Source organism: Rhopalosiphum maidis, chromosome 1 (genome assembly GCF_003676215.2).
Source record: "Rhopalosiphum maidis isolate BTI-1 chromosome 1, ASM367621v3, whole genome shotgun sequence".
NCBI lineage: Eukaryota > Metazoa > Arthropoda > Insecta > Hemiptera > Aphididae > Rhopalosiphum > Rhopalosiphum maidis.
The window spans coordinates 34,252,585-34,268,607 of NC_040877.1; the positions used below are offsets into that span (position 1 = coordinate 34,252,585).

At 25.4% G+C, this 16,023-nt stretch overlaps 1 protein-coding gene across 6 annotated transcripts in view; it reads left to right on the top strand.

The window, feature by feature from the left end:
- The window catches only part of LOC113548512 (putative phospholipase B-like lamina ancestor), a 29,667-nt gene that overhangs the window by 11,690 nt on the left and 1,954 nt on the right, over positions 1-16,023 (top strand). Inside the window, exons 1-9 of one of the 6 annotated variants that reach the window (XM_026949428.1) lie at positions 753-1,000; positions 7,033-7,120; positions 13,032-13,467; positions 13,531-13,680; positions 13,762-14,008; positions 14,073-14,173; positions 14,572-14,727; positions 14,813-15,056; positions 15,127-15,372. In XM_026949428.1, the coding sequence (XP_026805229.1) occupies positions 13,358-13,467; positions 13,531-13,680; positions 13,762-14,008; positions 14,073-14,173; positions 14,572-14,727; positions 14,813-15,056; positions 15,127-15,372 (1,254 nt within the window). In that variant the 5' untranslated portion in view covers positions 753-1,000; positions 7,033-7,120; positions 13,032-13,357. Of the gene's footprint in view, positions 1-752; positions 1,001-7,032; positions 7,121-13,031; positions 13,468-13,530; positions 13,720-13,761; positions 14,009-14,072; positions 14,174-14,571; positions 14,728-14,812; positions 15,057-15,126; positions 15,373-16,023 lie in introns of those variants that run through there. The other 5 variants (XM_026949429.1, XM_026949430.1, XM_026949424.1 and 2 more) reach the window with 5 other exon arrangements.

Sequence of the window (16,023 nt, forward strand, 5' to 3'; positions counted from 1 at the left end):
TATGTAAACCTAATACCTATACGTAATAATCATTAATTGTAAACGGGATATTGTGTAGACAATATAGTTAGATTATTTGAAATCAATTACCAATGTTTATGTCACGTTTATGACTCCTGCGTAAGTATAGATGTATAGAATTAAATTTCACGTATCCAATTTTTATACAGAAATAAAAATTGCAATGACAAACGCAATATTAAGGTGGCCACGTGATATAAACCAAATTCGGTTATATTATATATTATATACATACCACTTATACTTCGAATATGTACTACGCCGTATACTCAAGAGTGTCATATACAAATGTATAATACACCTTATATATATTTACAATAATATATGTATCTACAAATAGATAACAGCCTTCGACGTACTATTTTATAATACCTATATACTAGTGTAGTTGTACACTGTACCCATCCCATGCAAATATTAAATCTGCAGTTTAGATAATAATAATAATTAAATAACGCATCAGGCACACACACACACCTACACACACAAAAACTCACACGCATGCATACATACATACATACATACATAAATACATACATACATACATACATACATACATGTATACATATATACATACATACATACATACATACATACATACATACATGTATACGTGCATATACATACATGCATAATCGTCGTATTACTATCAGTGTCGAAGTTTATTCATCGCGGTCGGCCAATATAAAAATCCAATGCCGAACCAATTCTCAGTCAGTACTGCGCCGGATAACGCGAAACACAACGACTGCACGATCGACGGCCCGCCCGCCCATCACACACGTGCTAAATATATTTTATTATTTCTGTTGTTTTTTTTTGATTTTTTTTCTTACTTCCGAGTCGCGGGTCACCACTCGCGATTTACGAAATATCAGAAAACGTGCATGTATGGTTTACTTCGAACCGAATTCACACAAAAAACCATCCTATAGAGTTATGTACAGAACCCTCTACTTTTTATTCTGTCGAGATTCCGGTAAGCCATTTATAATTAATAGCGATAACAATAGCTGTGTTATAATATTTCACTTATTATAATATAAAAACAAATTAATATAATATATATACAGTATATACTATATATTATGTATAACCGACCTACATATATTATTGTATTCTTCTCTAATTTACTTCTGTCTAAATTATAAGACTTGCCAAACTTATCATTGAAGTAATTAACGGAAACAATAAAATATGTTACATCCCTATAAATTGGCTATCGCAGGTTTTTAAAAATATGAAAATGAATATATTTTTTTTTAATGTGTATAGTAATAATTGTGATTTTTCTTACTATAATAATTTTGTAAAAATGTATTGAGTATTAAAATAATTATTAGAAAAAAATTATTGACAATTACATGTTCTATAAATGTTTCGAATTTCTTACTTTACTTAATACAAATAATAAAAGTACTTTGTAGTATATGTGGTTGCAGAAATCTGTTAAAACGATACTTAAATATAAATTATTATACTTTACTATATACTATAGGTAATGGTAATACATACTCATAGTACAGTGCATCAAATTTAAAAAAAATCGTGGATTTTTGATATAGGTTAGGTATATTAATATATTATATATATATATATTATTTCTGCTGTCTCCGTCATGCATCTGAATGCAAATTGATGAAAATACATGAACACAAAAAAAAATTCTCGACTATATTAATTATTATCGTATATATACATATAATAGGTGTAGTAATGACAAAATAAAATATAATTACTTTATTATATTCCACGCGGATATAACCTATACTTCGGCAATCTATAGAATTATAAATTTGGCCGTTGTTTCCGTTGTGGTATACCTTAGTCCTACACTCCTACTTATAAGCATCCAATACCATATTATGTATATTACGAGACATGCCGTGTTAATACGTCAGAACGATGTTAAAAACACAACACAATAAAATCACCGTATTCAGTCTTTATAAGCGATTTGAAACAAAACCATAATGAAAATTATTATTATTATTGTTGTTGTTGTTGTTCTTATTGACACGCTCTTTCTTGTATCCAGCTGGGTGTAATATCTATATAAGGTACTTCTTTCAAATATTTATTGTATAAAATAAACTTTAAAAAATCTTATTTATAAATTCTATGTTTTATAACAATATTACGTATATTATTATTACAACAAAGGAGAAAACGTAGTGTTTTTCGACGAGAAAAGGGATGAAATGTGACTATATTTAAAAAATAATACTCATTATTGTGGCTTTTCGAAGCTTGAAAATAAGCCCAAATGTGATAACAACCTAAGATTTCATTTTTTTTTTTTAAGGAAGAAAGTATAGTCTTGTTTGGAAAAAATAAAATCACATACAACAATGTTCCTACTATTAATTTCTATATAGGTACCGTTATTTTATATATTATTAAATAATAAATATTATGACAAATGTCAAACTAAAGAAAAAAAAATAGAAACTTTTAACTCTTCTAATTGATAAGATTATAGTAAAGAGTTTAATATAATATCTATTAGAAAATTGACTTTTGGTTTTTTTTCTTTTCTATAGTCTATACTATTACTCATCAAATATAGAAAGTGTGTTGCAATTTTGTGAGTATAGGATATGGGTTATGACTTAATGACTAATGATATTATGGTAATAATCGTTAGCCTAAATGGACTATCTATAAACGGATATGATATAAAATATATTATATAATCACAGTAAATGGTCTCATCTCTAAGAAATAAATAATAATAATAAACCAAATTCTTTGAAGTGTTACAATCTGTATAATACTAATTCAAATAATATGCATGTGGAAGGGAACAGTATATTAATTATAATTATTCCGTTTAATTTTCGGGTCATTAGAATTTAAAATCAATAGTCTCTTTTAAATGGACCAATCCATTTTACTGAGACAAATATTATTTAGAATACTTTTGGGACATTGCTAATATACACAATACATATAATTTTTATAGTAAGAATTTTATTAAATAATTAATAAACGAAAGACGTATATAAATTTAAAATTTAACACTATATAAAAGAAAACAAAATTATCATAATAATAACAAAATAGTATATTAAATAAATCTACATTCAAACTGTTATAAGTATAATATTATATCCCACAAATATTTTTTTATATAATATTAATAATATTATGTGATTAATATATTATTTATCTTGTGAATTGAGTACTCATGTGTAAACGTGCATATATATATATAATAGATGTTGTGAAAAACTAAAATGACCAATAATCTACAGGGTGATTATAAGTTAATAAGTGTAGACTTTTGAAATTTAGATAATGAGAGAAAAGAAGAAAGCAGTAAAGTATGCCATACGTTCAAACATATAAATATATTTAAATATTGTCAACAATAAAATAATCTAAATATGGTCTCATGTGATTTTTACAACTACAGCAATGCTTATAGTCAACGAATTTCTTAATGTATAAAATATATACAATACATAATATGTATTTGTATTACATAAGTTTTGAAGTTTATTTCTAGTTTATACATATTAATTATAATAAGCAGAAAAATTTGTCACTTGTTGTGTTTGGCTTATTTTTTTTATATAGGTACAGTTAATTTTTTTTTTTATGTTTAATCATTTACGATTTTGGATTGCATGGTACTACTGTATTACCACACACACATTTATATATAATAAATAAATAAATGTATGATTGCACAGTAACTAATTTACCGTAATTACTTGCGTTTACATTGTACTCAAAAAGTGTGGCAACAGGAACTGTAATAAAAATTAAAATTAAAACACATCGTACTTAACAAAAACCCGGAAAATCCTAATGCGTTAATGCAAATGTATTCGTCGATAATTAGGAAAAACATTATATACAATTATGTATACAGGGTAATTTATTAGAATTAATTCACTTAACAATAAATATTTCATAAGTTAAGATAATTAGATTATACTAGGAACTTACATAAGTAGTTATTATAACTAATCAACTATTTATTCGAAATTCAATAATTATATATTGAAATTCACAGAAAAATATCTTAGGAATATAAATTTTAATATATACCTAGTGTTGATTCTGAATAGTAAATATTTAAAAATAATAACGATAAAAATAATAAAAACATAAATTTTTCAAAAATATTTTTAAAAATGTTAATACTTTTCAACATATAATAAATGTTTACAGTTATAAAGATCACCAAGTAAAGCGTATTATACTGTATTTAGCATATTATATTATGCACCATTACTAAAGCCATTATGTTTGTACGATTATAAGAATAGATGGACAGATAGGTGAATATTATAGTCATTATTATAATTTTCTAGATTCTAATAAAGTCTATTGTTTAGACTTAGAATTTCGTTGTATTATATATTTGTATTACTGCTTTAGCCCGATTATCATTATATAATTATGACTAAGTAGATCGTGCGTAAGAGTTTTCTCGGTACACGTCGACTAAAAATTTCAAAATTATAAACTGCAGTAGTATACTAGCATGTATATCCTATATTATAGGACTTATAGTATATCCCAATTAAGATTTAAACGACAAAAAAATAAAAATTTAAGTAATTATAAACGCACTAGATAGCTATATTGCGTGTATGTAACATAATAATATCAATTTTAAAACACGCTATTCCACTTTCAAAGAAAAACTTACTGTAATGAAAAGTTTAAGACCTACATTGTTTCACAAGTTAACTTGTTTATCTGCAATTGCATACGGCGTCATAAATATCTTGAAAATTATTGGCTTGACGACATCTGTTTTTATTAATGCATGATGTGTATGTTCGATGAGTGTTATTTAAATGGGTAGGTAATTAGTTAAAATCTAAAAAATGTTAATTAAACAAATTGAAATTTTTTTATATTTATGAAGTAATCACCTATTCGACAACGTTAATGAACACGGTGTGTGCGTCATCACACATTGAAAATCCAATGAATTATGGTTATTATTTCATTAAACACAAAAGTTATGTAGATTGTCTGTCTAAATCGCAAAGGTCGTAACTTCATTTTTTTTATTTTAATATTTTTAGTGATTAAAAAGAAAATAAACACACAGTATGATAAAATTATACACCAATTTTATAATTTTATCTTCCATTAAATTTAGTAATAACATAAGGAAGTTGTCGGAACTACAATTTATGATATGACCGCACCAAAAGTTATATCTACGTTACGATATTTAGTTTTTAATGTTTTTGATCAAATTATGTTTTTAGAATAGTTTAATATTGTTAATGTGTGTAGTGTATTTTAAATATTATTAATTGCTATATTATATAATACAATGTGATATTTTATATATAAGACACGGTGTTGTAAAACAGTTCATGTTAATATTTGTACTAAAAACAAATTTTTGTTTTTCAAATAGGTAGAGTCAACATTATAAGAGTACTATATGCCTACTATATCGCCTTTGTTACCATAATACTTTAATAGTTAAATCTAAATAACTATCTAACTAAACTCTAACTAGTATAGGTACCAGATATTAGATAAATCAATGAAATTTTCTAAAAAAAAAAATCGATTTTAGGTTTAATTTATGTATAATTAAAATTAAAAAATAAATGCACCACATTATATATGTTTGTATATATATAGATAAGAAACTTAAAAAACATCATACAAAAAAAAACTTAGTTTCTCAATACTATTCAAAAAAATATCACATAATATTATGTAGAAAACCATACTTAAAAAAAATTCAAAATTCAGATTGACTGAGAAGTTACAAAACGAGTTACTTAACAATAATATAACCACCCTATATAATTCTTAGTACAATTTAATTTCTACATTGATAATGATTAATGACCAATTATAAATGAACACATACACACTATTATACATCTGTCATATGTGTGTATTCGTCCTGCAGGATGAATTAAATAATTAACAGCGAGTATGATGACGGCGTTCTCCGATGATCTTTTTTTTTGTTTCAACAACAAATGTATATTATTATATGTTTATATATAATATTTTATTACTACTATCATATGAAGGTATATTCAAAATTTCAAAATAATATTTTTATATTTTTTTTCATTGTCATTTTTAAAGTTTTTACTTTTTAAATAAAAACATACATTTTTAATTAAATATTCCAAAGCAGAAGTTTTTTTGGACTGCTTCAATACATAAAAATTGAATTTTAAACAAGATCAATTAGTAAAATTAGTTAGATATGTACCTAATATTTAATAGCATTTTTAAAGTTTTTATGAGCAAAGTGGTGAACCAACATTTTACACTCAAAGATACCTGCTACTACTTTACTCTGCTTATCTATAAGCTATTTAAATTTAAATACCTATAACCTATAACTAATTAACTACACGTTCGAAATTCAATATTTATGTATAGAAATTATACTCCAAAAAATAGATTATTCTATAATAAATATTATAATTTGGAATAAGAAATTAAAAATTAACATTGTCTTTCAAAAAAATATCAATGATAACGATATGACAAATTGTAAGCATTTTTTTTCAAATTATGTAAAAAAATGATTTCAAATAAGTTTTAACTTTTTAAATCATTGAGTGTATTTAAATGGATCATCTTATACAACAGTTGTACAATAATACTCTGTATATAATGTTTAGTTAAGTATTGTAACTTATATAATAGTTATTATAGGTATATAATCGATTAATGATATAATTATAATTTTTAGGCAATTAGATTACGCTATTTGATTTTAATGCGTAATACAAACATAGTTACGCATAATTATTCCAATTAATCAAATTCAATACGTATAGGTACATAAGTTCTTAATAGTTTATGTAAATATATACTAACTTTATACCCACTTCAACAGAAAAATGTACATGAAGTACCCATATATTACAGAAAGTTTCACATTTTTGAATATGCTATGTTTCACGCACGTTTAATTATAATAATGCAAAGTTATTGATACTTTTTTTAATAATTCACTAGTGAACAATTGTTATTGATGTACTGTTATTGTAGGGATGACCCGTATACCCGCACAACTGTACATAATAATCAAATAAGACGAAGAAACGGAAACATTTTCTCGACTTTAAGACATGCGAAGGTAATTAAAGAAATGTTTACCACTTGAACGCTATAATACACTTTGTGAATAACACAATATTCTATATTTAGTGAAAATTGCATGTAAAAATGTTGTAATCATTGGCTTTAATCTAGAGAGAGCCGTACCCCGTGTGTTTATGTATTTACGCTTATAATGTCTATACGTTTGTATATAAACGGCTCTGCAGTCGAAACTTTCAAATATTTATTTACAGTCATTTGTGAAAAAAAACTAAACGACGATACAATTTTAATGGCTCACTCATATAATTATTAAATTATTTGCAGGCATTTATCAGAATGTGCGATTATATTCATAAACCTTACACTGTAATCGAACTGATACATAAACTATAACTTTATAAACCCTATACACAGAGACAGAGTCCTTAAATTAGAAAAGGAATAAAATTACAAATAAAAACGGAAAATAACATAAAATTAACAATAAAAATCCAATGTTTAATGTTTGGCACATAACAATAAAAAACAATCTGTTGTCCTTGGAACTCTCGGACCGAACTTGCAATATATTTACACGCGTGTCTCCCCTGTAGGCTAGAATAATAATCTTAACTAACTCACTTAGAATTGTAACAATTTTTTTTATGCACAAACACCTTATTGCAAATCTTCTAATGATTGCTATATACAATATTTAAACATTTAAAATTGAGTATTGATTGACAAAGCAGGCATACATTAATATTTTTGAATCAGTTACAAAAAAATATTTATTATAATAATTTATCAAAAATGTAATATGTTGTGAGATTCTAGTATTTTCTACATATAATATTATATGATATGAAAAACGCACTAAATCTTACATGATATTATACGTTATTTATAAATTGAGTTTTCTAACATTTGATTCAACAACTTATTAAACATTTGTGTTATGTCATGTGTTTTGAAAAGAAATTGTCTCTCTCACTCTTTATTTCTCAAAAAATAAAATAAAATATAGTATCTGGATAGTTAATATTATTGAAAGAAAGAATCTCTTCGGTTTCATTATTCAATGAGCATTGCTGATTGATTGACCATCGAATAATTGAAGATTAAGAATAATATAAAATTAACTTATCGTAACTAAAATGTAATCTATTATAGGTAACTATATAAAATCAAACCGTTATAAATTTAGTGAAATTCACTTTACACATTATTTATTTATTGTTATACAAGAATACGGAAATAAAGAAATAAGTAGATACTAATGGAAGTATATTGAAACATATTATATATACATTGAATGACGTAACCTTGTATATTTATATAGTAATTATTTATTATAATCTATATCTATAATAATATATTATGTTAGAAAACTAATGAATTGAAACCATACATTTTAGTAATTTTCACTCGATAAAAATTGCATCATACTGGTTTACAATAAAATAAATAAAAATAATAGTGAATACATTACTATGTATGTATATAGCCGGCTTCAAACTTTAATAATTATGAATCATAATATATTTTTATATAATATGTATATTATGCATAGTTACAAATAAAATAGCAATTGTCCAATATTATATGTGTTCGTAATACAATATATATATATATAATTGTAACCTATATAAATATAACATTATATATCAGTTTATGAAATTTTAAAACAATGGTTTTAATTTAAAAAGTGTAATTAAATATTACAAATGTAAAGACTGTAATTAATAAATTCACACAACGAAATGTCCCCAATCACAAAACACATAATATAATGATTAAATTCTAATCGAACTTCGTGTTGCAAAAATAAGCTATTTTACCGAGTCATTCTGTAATACTTGTATAAATCCGTTATACGTATTCTATATACTCTGTAAGAGTATTTATACCGTATGTGGGTGCGCCGTGCATGTAATCTACATACCTAATGCATCGTATCTACACAACCATAAGCAAAACGATTTTTCGGGAGTCAGAAGTATTATATCCGTTCAAACAATTGAATTATATTTATACACTAAACGAAAATGTTAACGGTTTTTCACGGTCTACGCAACATAACACACATAATTATCATTTATCATACCTACGAGTTTGAAACGACACGTTTGCATTGGCATTCGACTTGTTTAAACAAAAAGGGTTAGAACATATTTTTATACCTATATATATATATATAAATATGTTATTGTTATTTATTTTATTTTTTTAAGAATTGTGTACAACTTAAATGAACTATGTGTCTATATAGACTATATCTAGTATAATATATACACATTATTCATTATTAAAACAGTTACATGAAAAGTTATTCAACATTTTGAAATCAGTAGGTATTTATTTTAGTGCAAGTAATAGTGGTAAACTAAATTATTTTATTTTTTGCTTAACTGCAATCTTATTAATAATATGGTATTAAGAACTAAGATAATAATGACACGTGCTGAGCTATCATATACATATAAAATGTATACCTAACTACAATCGTGCGAATATATCTGATTACATTTATAATTATTTCGATATAGATCAAATAGATGTGTTTTTAAGTTCGTAATATCACACAAAAAAACATATCAGATTATAGGTTAGTAGGTTATTATTTAATACTTATATATTTATACAGTTATATATTGTTTTTGTTTATTTATTTAATTTTAAAATCAATAAATGACTGGGACTCACTGAGAAAAACTCGTGTGGAGGCCCAGGAGTTCTTAGTTTACAATATTTTAAATTAAAATTCATATGTGTATTTGGGTTTAAAACAAATATATATTTCTTACTTTTTGATAACTCTCTTATAAGTATAAGCTAAAATATTGAATAATAATACCAATCAATTTTTAATTTAAAATTATAACCATATAATATATATTATATAATTAATTAAAATTTAAAATAATTAATATTTAAATAAAATAAATTGTAGGTACCTAAAGTGACATTAGCTTCGTAATTGAGTTTTTTACAGTCTAACAATAATATTGTTCAAAATATTATTATTAAAACTACACAAATTTCTAAAATTTTCCATTTATGAAAAAAAGTTCTATTCAGACCACAAAAATATAAGATATACTAAGCTCTTATCTACGATTGGGTTTTATTTTTTCTCTCTAATGGTTATATTTATATAAAAAAAAGCCTTGCTGCTTACTTTTTTGTATTACAATAAAGAGTGAGTGGTCACTATATGATAAATAAATTTGCATTTCATCAACTATTTAAATGAGATATTAACTGATAATGAAAATTATTCTAATATAAAACGCAACGCACATTATTGAATGGTGAATTAATGGTCCATTGATTATAATAACTGAATGATTGAAATTAAAATTAAAATATCTTATCCGTTTTTACGTTATAGCCCACCTAGCTCATTCATTTATATTACAATACTATGTTACCAATATTGTTAAATTAGACATTAGGAAACAATTAGTTTTTAACCTTCAGGTACTTTGTTTAGACATTATAAATGTATAAATCGTAGAAGAAAGAACTTAATCTCACAAGAAGTGTTCATATCAGCTAATTGTCGTTAGATTATTTTATGCACATGACTAGTATTTTTCAATTATTTTGTTCAGAATTATCGCTTGGAGTCGCGACATTTCTAATGAAAATTGTATCTTTAAAAATATACCTACTATAATTATTATGATAAGTATTTTGGTAAACAAATGAGAAATCCATACTAAATATAAATAACCTAAAATACTTTAAGGTAATTTATTAAAAATAAAATATGAGTAATATGACATACATAATATTATAATTTTATATTTGAAAAAGTGAGCTAATCATTTTCTATCAAAGAGATCAAATGATATTTAATTAGTTTTTAAGTTTTCTCTCTTCAATTCAGTTTGAAAAAGTTCAATTTAGTGGTTGGTACTTGGTACCTTTTATTATAAAGCACCAGTGGTATATCATATATATTATTATACATTTGTATTTCCTAAATTAAAATTGATATGAATTTAATATAAAATTAAATTTAAACAATAACCAATGTATATTACAGATATTGTAACTTAAGAGGACGCTACCTAACCCTCAAATTTTATGATTACAATAATTAGTTTTTATTATTATTATTATTTTTAAAATTAAAATGAATTGACTTCTCATAAAATTTAATGGTAAAATTATTATTTAGATCATCTTGGAGACTTATTGATATTTTGATTACGAAGCAAGATTTAAGTATTTTAAAACAATAGGTACATCTTTTAATACATTTTTAACTGATTATAATTAGCCTCGAAATTAAAATATTACAATAAAAGCTTTTAAGATGATACCCATACCCTAGACAATAATCTTTTTTTTAATTTTATGATAAGTCAATTCACTTTAATTTTAAAAATAACAAAGTAAAATCGTCAATCGATTATTGTCAACACTGAACGTAATAACTTGTATCATGTAAATTATGTTTTAAAATGGTAACAACACGGGTTTGGTGTTCTCTTAATAATTACACTATTAATTCATTAAAGATAAAATAAGACTTATAATTTAATATTATTCTACTTCAAAACGTAAATAGATAATTTTTCCGTCTATATAGATTATATAAAGTATTATAAAAAGGAAGATCAAACTAAATTATATATTATTAACTATTATATTCACGTTGTATTTTAATACATTATAATACATGATTAGGTTAGGTGAAAATATACTTAAACTTTAATTTTTTAAATATATTTACTCTAATTAAAACTCGTATAAGTCTGTCAATTCTATTTTATGTGGAAAGTCAAATAAAGTCAATAAGAATTCATGTCAATGCAGTGCTTAGAAATAAGACGTAGATATCATATTTTCGACAATACAAAAATAAGTAATAATAATATATAAAACTAAAACATATCGACCTCGTTAAGGTCATAGACACCACTTGGAACAAGAAACTCATCAAGGTCCTCTAGTTTGTTACCCGTGTATGTGTATTCTGTTTTAATATATGTGAAAAATTTCCTGTTAATATGTATGTAGGTGACTTATTATATATCTTTAATAGGTACACTCAAAATTTCATAAAAAATTACTGTATTTACCTCCTACCATTAATTATGAATATAAGATGCGTTAAATATACATAAATATTAAAATATTATCATTGTTAAGCTTTAAGATATTGTTATAATTAATGATAGCCATGATGTAGTATATAATAAAAATAATTGAATATGAAGCATACAAAAATCTGAAAATTATTTAAATTATTTTATTTTGTTTTTATTTAGTAAAACCATATAGGTCTAGATGATCATTGAGTAGATTTATAATATCGTTATCATATTATAATAAGAACATTTTTAGTATACAAACTATAATTTTAAATGTTAACAAAAACTTCTATAATTAAAATCTTTTTATGAGTCCTAATATATTACAATATTAGAACCGCTATTAATTTACAATTTTAATTAAAAACATATTAGTGGAAGGGGACAGCAACTTAATGTCCACGGTATAATAAAAGCCAGTTAAATATACCAGATACGCACTAAATACTTAAATACTCACCCAGGCCAGCTATATTAACGTCCCAATGTTGTTGTACTGATTTAAATACATTTGATTTAACACATTACTATTATGACACAATTGCAGCACAACAAGATTGTTGTATGTTAAAATATAAAATATGTAATTAGAAATGTACTATATAGTATTATGTTCTGGTATTATAAATAATAAACATGTATAATTAAACAATTGTAAAATTATTATAATAGACAATAGTTAAAAAATAATAATAATAATTAGTTTCTTAAAACTATTACTGATTAATTATATCTGATACTGAAAAATGTAAATTTATATTTTCTGAACTATGAATAATCATTTATGATCTAAGCGCTGATTCTGTATATATTCTGTCATATATAAATAAAATGATTTTTCTTATTTTTTTTTTTAAGGAGTCATCCAAATATCTTACCAAAGACGGCTAATTCTAGTGATCTAAGCTTATAACAGTTGCCGGTCCCGATCGTCGTTTCCTATTTCGATGGGTTGAGACGAACACTCACGAGTTTCCAGAGCCTGAAAAACTATCTATAATAGTTGGTTCAAAGGCCGAAGGAGACATATATTGGAGATTTTTTTGAAGACGGAAAATTGACTTAATCTTGTCAAATCGCAAGGTTTGAACTTAAGCCAAATTTTGAAAAAAATAAAATTTGGCAACCGAATATAATTTTATTACCCGAAGAAATAGACTTTTCTTTCTACCATAGATACAGAAATGTTGAAAGTAGTAGGAGCATCATGGGCTCAGACACAACTATCATGGTGTTTGATTATTGCAATCACTTTGTTGGGTTTATTAGCATTTTATTTCGGAGGAACGATCAGGTAAAATTTTGATGTTTATCAACTGTTTCATAACTATCTGACTATTATTGCGCGTTTGTTCAGAAATGAGTATGATGGTAAATATGCTGCAACAGCGTTTTGGAGCAAAGAATTTGGAATGAGAATTGATTTCTGTGGCCAAAATAACGATCCGCTTAAAGTAAGAAAAGGAGTAGCAAGAGCTTATTATAGACCAGATTTATCTGAAAACGGGTAACAACAAATTTCACGTCCATAATTATCAATAACTTGGTAATATATATAAATGTATATATTTTATATAATTAAATTTAGATGGGCAGTTTTAGAAATTGAGACTCAGGCGGAGTATCCGGATTACGTACAAGCCAAAGCTGCTGGGTATTTGGAAGGAAGTTTGACGTGGCGGATGATTTATTGGCACTGGAAGAATACAGTGGAAAACACGTGTATCGGGAGAAAGGCCTTCTGTGATAGGCTTAGAAAGTATTTAGAAGAAAATGCTGACGAAATCAAACAGACGGCAAAACGACGAGGCGAATCAGACCCATTTTGGCACCAAGTAATAAACAAATATATTTAAAACTGTTTCGAAAAAAATTATTTTAAACCTTATTTACGCCTAGGTAAATATGTTTTACACGCAATTGAAAGCATTGGAGGATGGTTGGAGATTTGGCGTAAAAAGAAGCAGACAAGATATTGATATACCATCTGTAGATTTCTTGTAAGTCTATTATATTTTTAGTTTTTACCACTTGCAACTGGGATATTTTTACCTATAATATCATAATTCATATTTATTATTTGTTTAGAAATACGACTAGATAGGTATGCATTTTATTAAATATTTCATTCTCATAGGCATTAATATAATAATATTTTAATGAGTTAAATCGTTAAACATTATTATTGATATAATATTATTATATAAATTCAGCTATAATGTCATTTTTAGCTTTACTGTTCGAAATAATTCAATATAACATACCAATATAATAAATCACAATGAGTTACAGTTAGGCATATGTATCGAATAAATTATAATGTCGAATGTAATATTATATTCAAGATATAGACATAAATTATAATTGCACATGAAAATATATAACTGATTGTTTTCAGATGGATGAACATTATGCCGGATTTAAAAAATTTCGAACAAAAGTTTAACGCATCAAAAGATTTTAATCCAGATAAGCCACCGTTATCTGCTACATTAGTAAAAATTATCGGCACTAACCCAATTGACTTTGTATTAGCTCAATCTGCTTCTGGATAGTAAGTACACGTTACAACATATTTATACATTTTAATGATTTCATAGGCAATTATAAAAAAAAAATGATTACATTAATGTTTGCAGTTATGTGTCAATGTTGCGCATCCAGAAACGGTACAACTTTGGTTTCCATGAAACGGAAAGTGACGATAGTGCACTCGTTAATGGAAAGATAATCGAGTTCACGTCATACCCTGGATCAGTTTATTCTCAAGACGACTTCTATAAGGTCACCAAGAAAGGTTCTAGGACAGAAACTACTGTTGTCGGGACAGAATTACAAAATAATAACAGACAACTATGGGAAAAGATTATGAAAAAAGATCAAGTATTTAAATATTCACAGTGGTTAAGAATACAATATTAAGTTTTTGAATATAACATTTCAAATTAAACAGGTCTTATTGGGTGCTAGAATCATGGCAGCCAATCGTTTAGCGAGTAACAGTAAAAAATGGTACGAGGTGTTTTCGAGAAACAATAGCGGCACTGGAAACAAACAATGGCTGATCATCAGCACAAATAGCACATCAATTGCTTTTGGAGTCGTTGAACAAATGCCCGGCATTGTTAGCTACGAAGAACTATCTAAAAAACTTTTGTCCACCGGTTATTGGATCAGCAATAGTAGTCCAAGTCTCAAGGTCAGTTGTTTAAAATCGCCCTCATGTAATAGGTCATACACTATGGACTATGGTGAATGTCTTTTCTAGGTTTCACACTAGCGCGATCGGTCTAAAATGTACACTACCCCTTCGGCATACACACTTCCAAAGAAGATTTGGCACGAATACGCGCACATTTAGACATCAAGATGAATGTGCAATACCCAAAGCCATAAAAAAAAACCCCAAATATTGCATCTGCAGGATAAACATTTCGCAATAGTCTCTACGAAACCACATATACACTAATAATATATATATATATATATATATACCTAGGTATATAATTTATACAATTAGGGTAATGTAACGGCTAATTTTTGCTCTCTAAAAATCGTTTATACACAATTGTTGACAAATATCATTAAACAATTGATTTAAAAATATTCCATTTTTCTTACAAAAATACATATAATGATAATTTATATACAGTATACATATATCTAAATTAAGACATTAATTATATTTCATAAAATATTAATAGTTTTTAAAATATTATTCTCTGCATTATTTTAAATCGTTAATACAATATTTTTTTTTACTGTTTTTAGTGAAAACATGCATTATTAATTCCTTATTCCAAAGCAAAGTATTTTTTAAATATTTCGATACATAGAAATCGAATTTTGG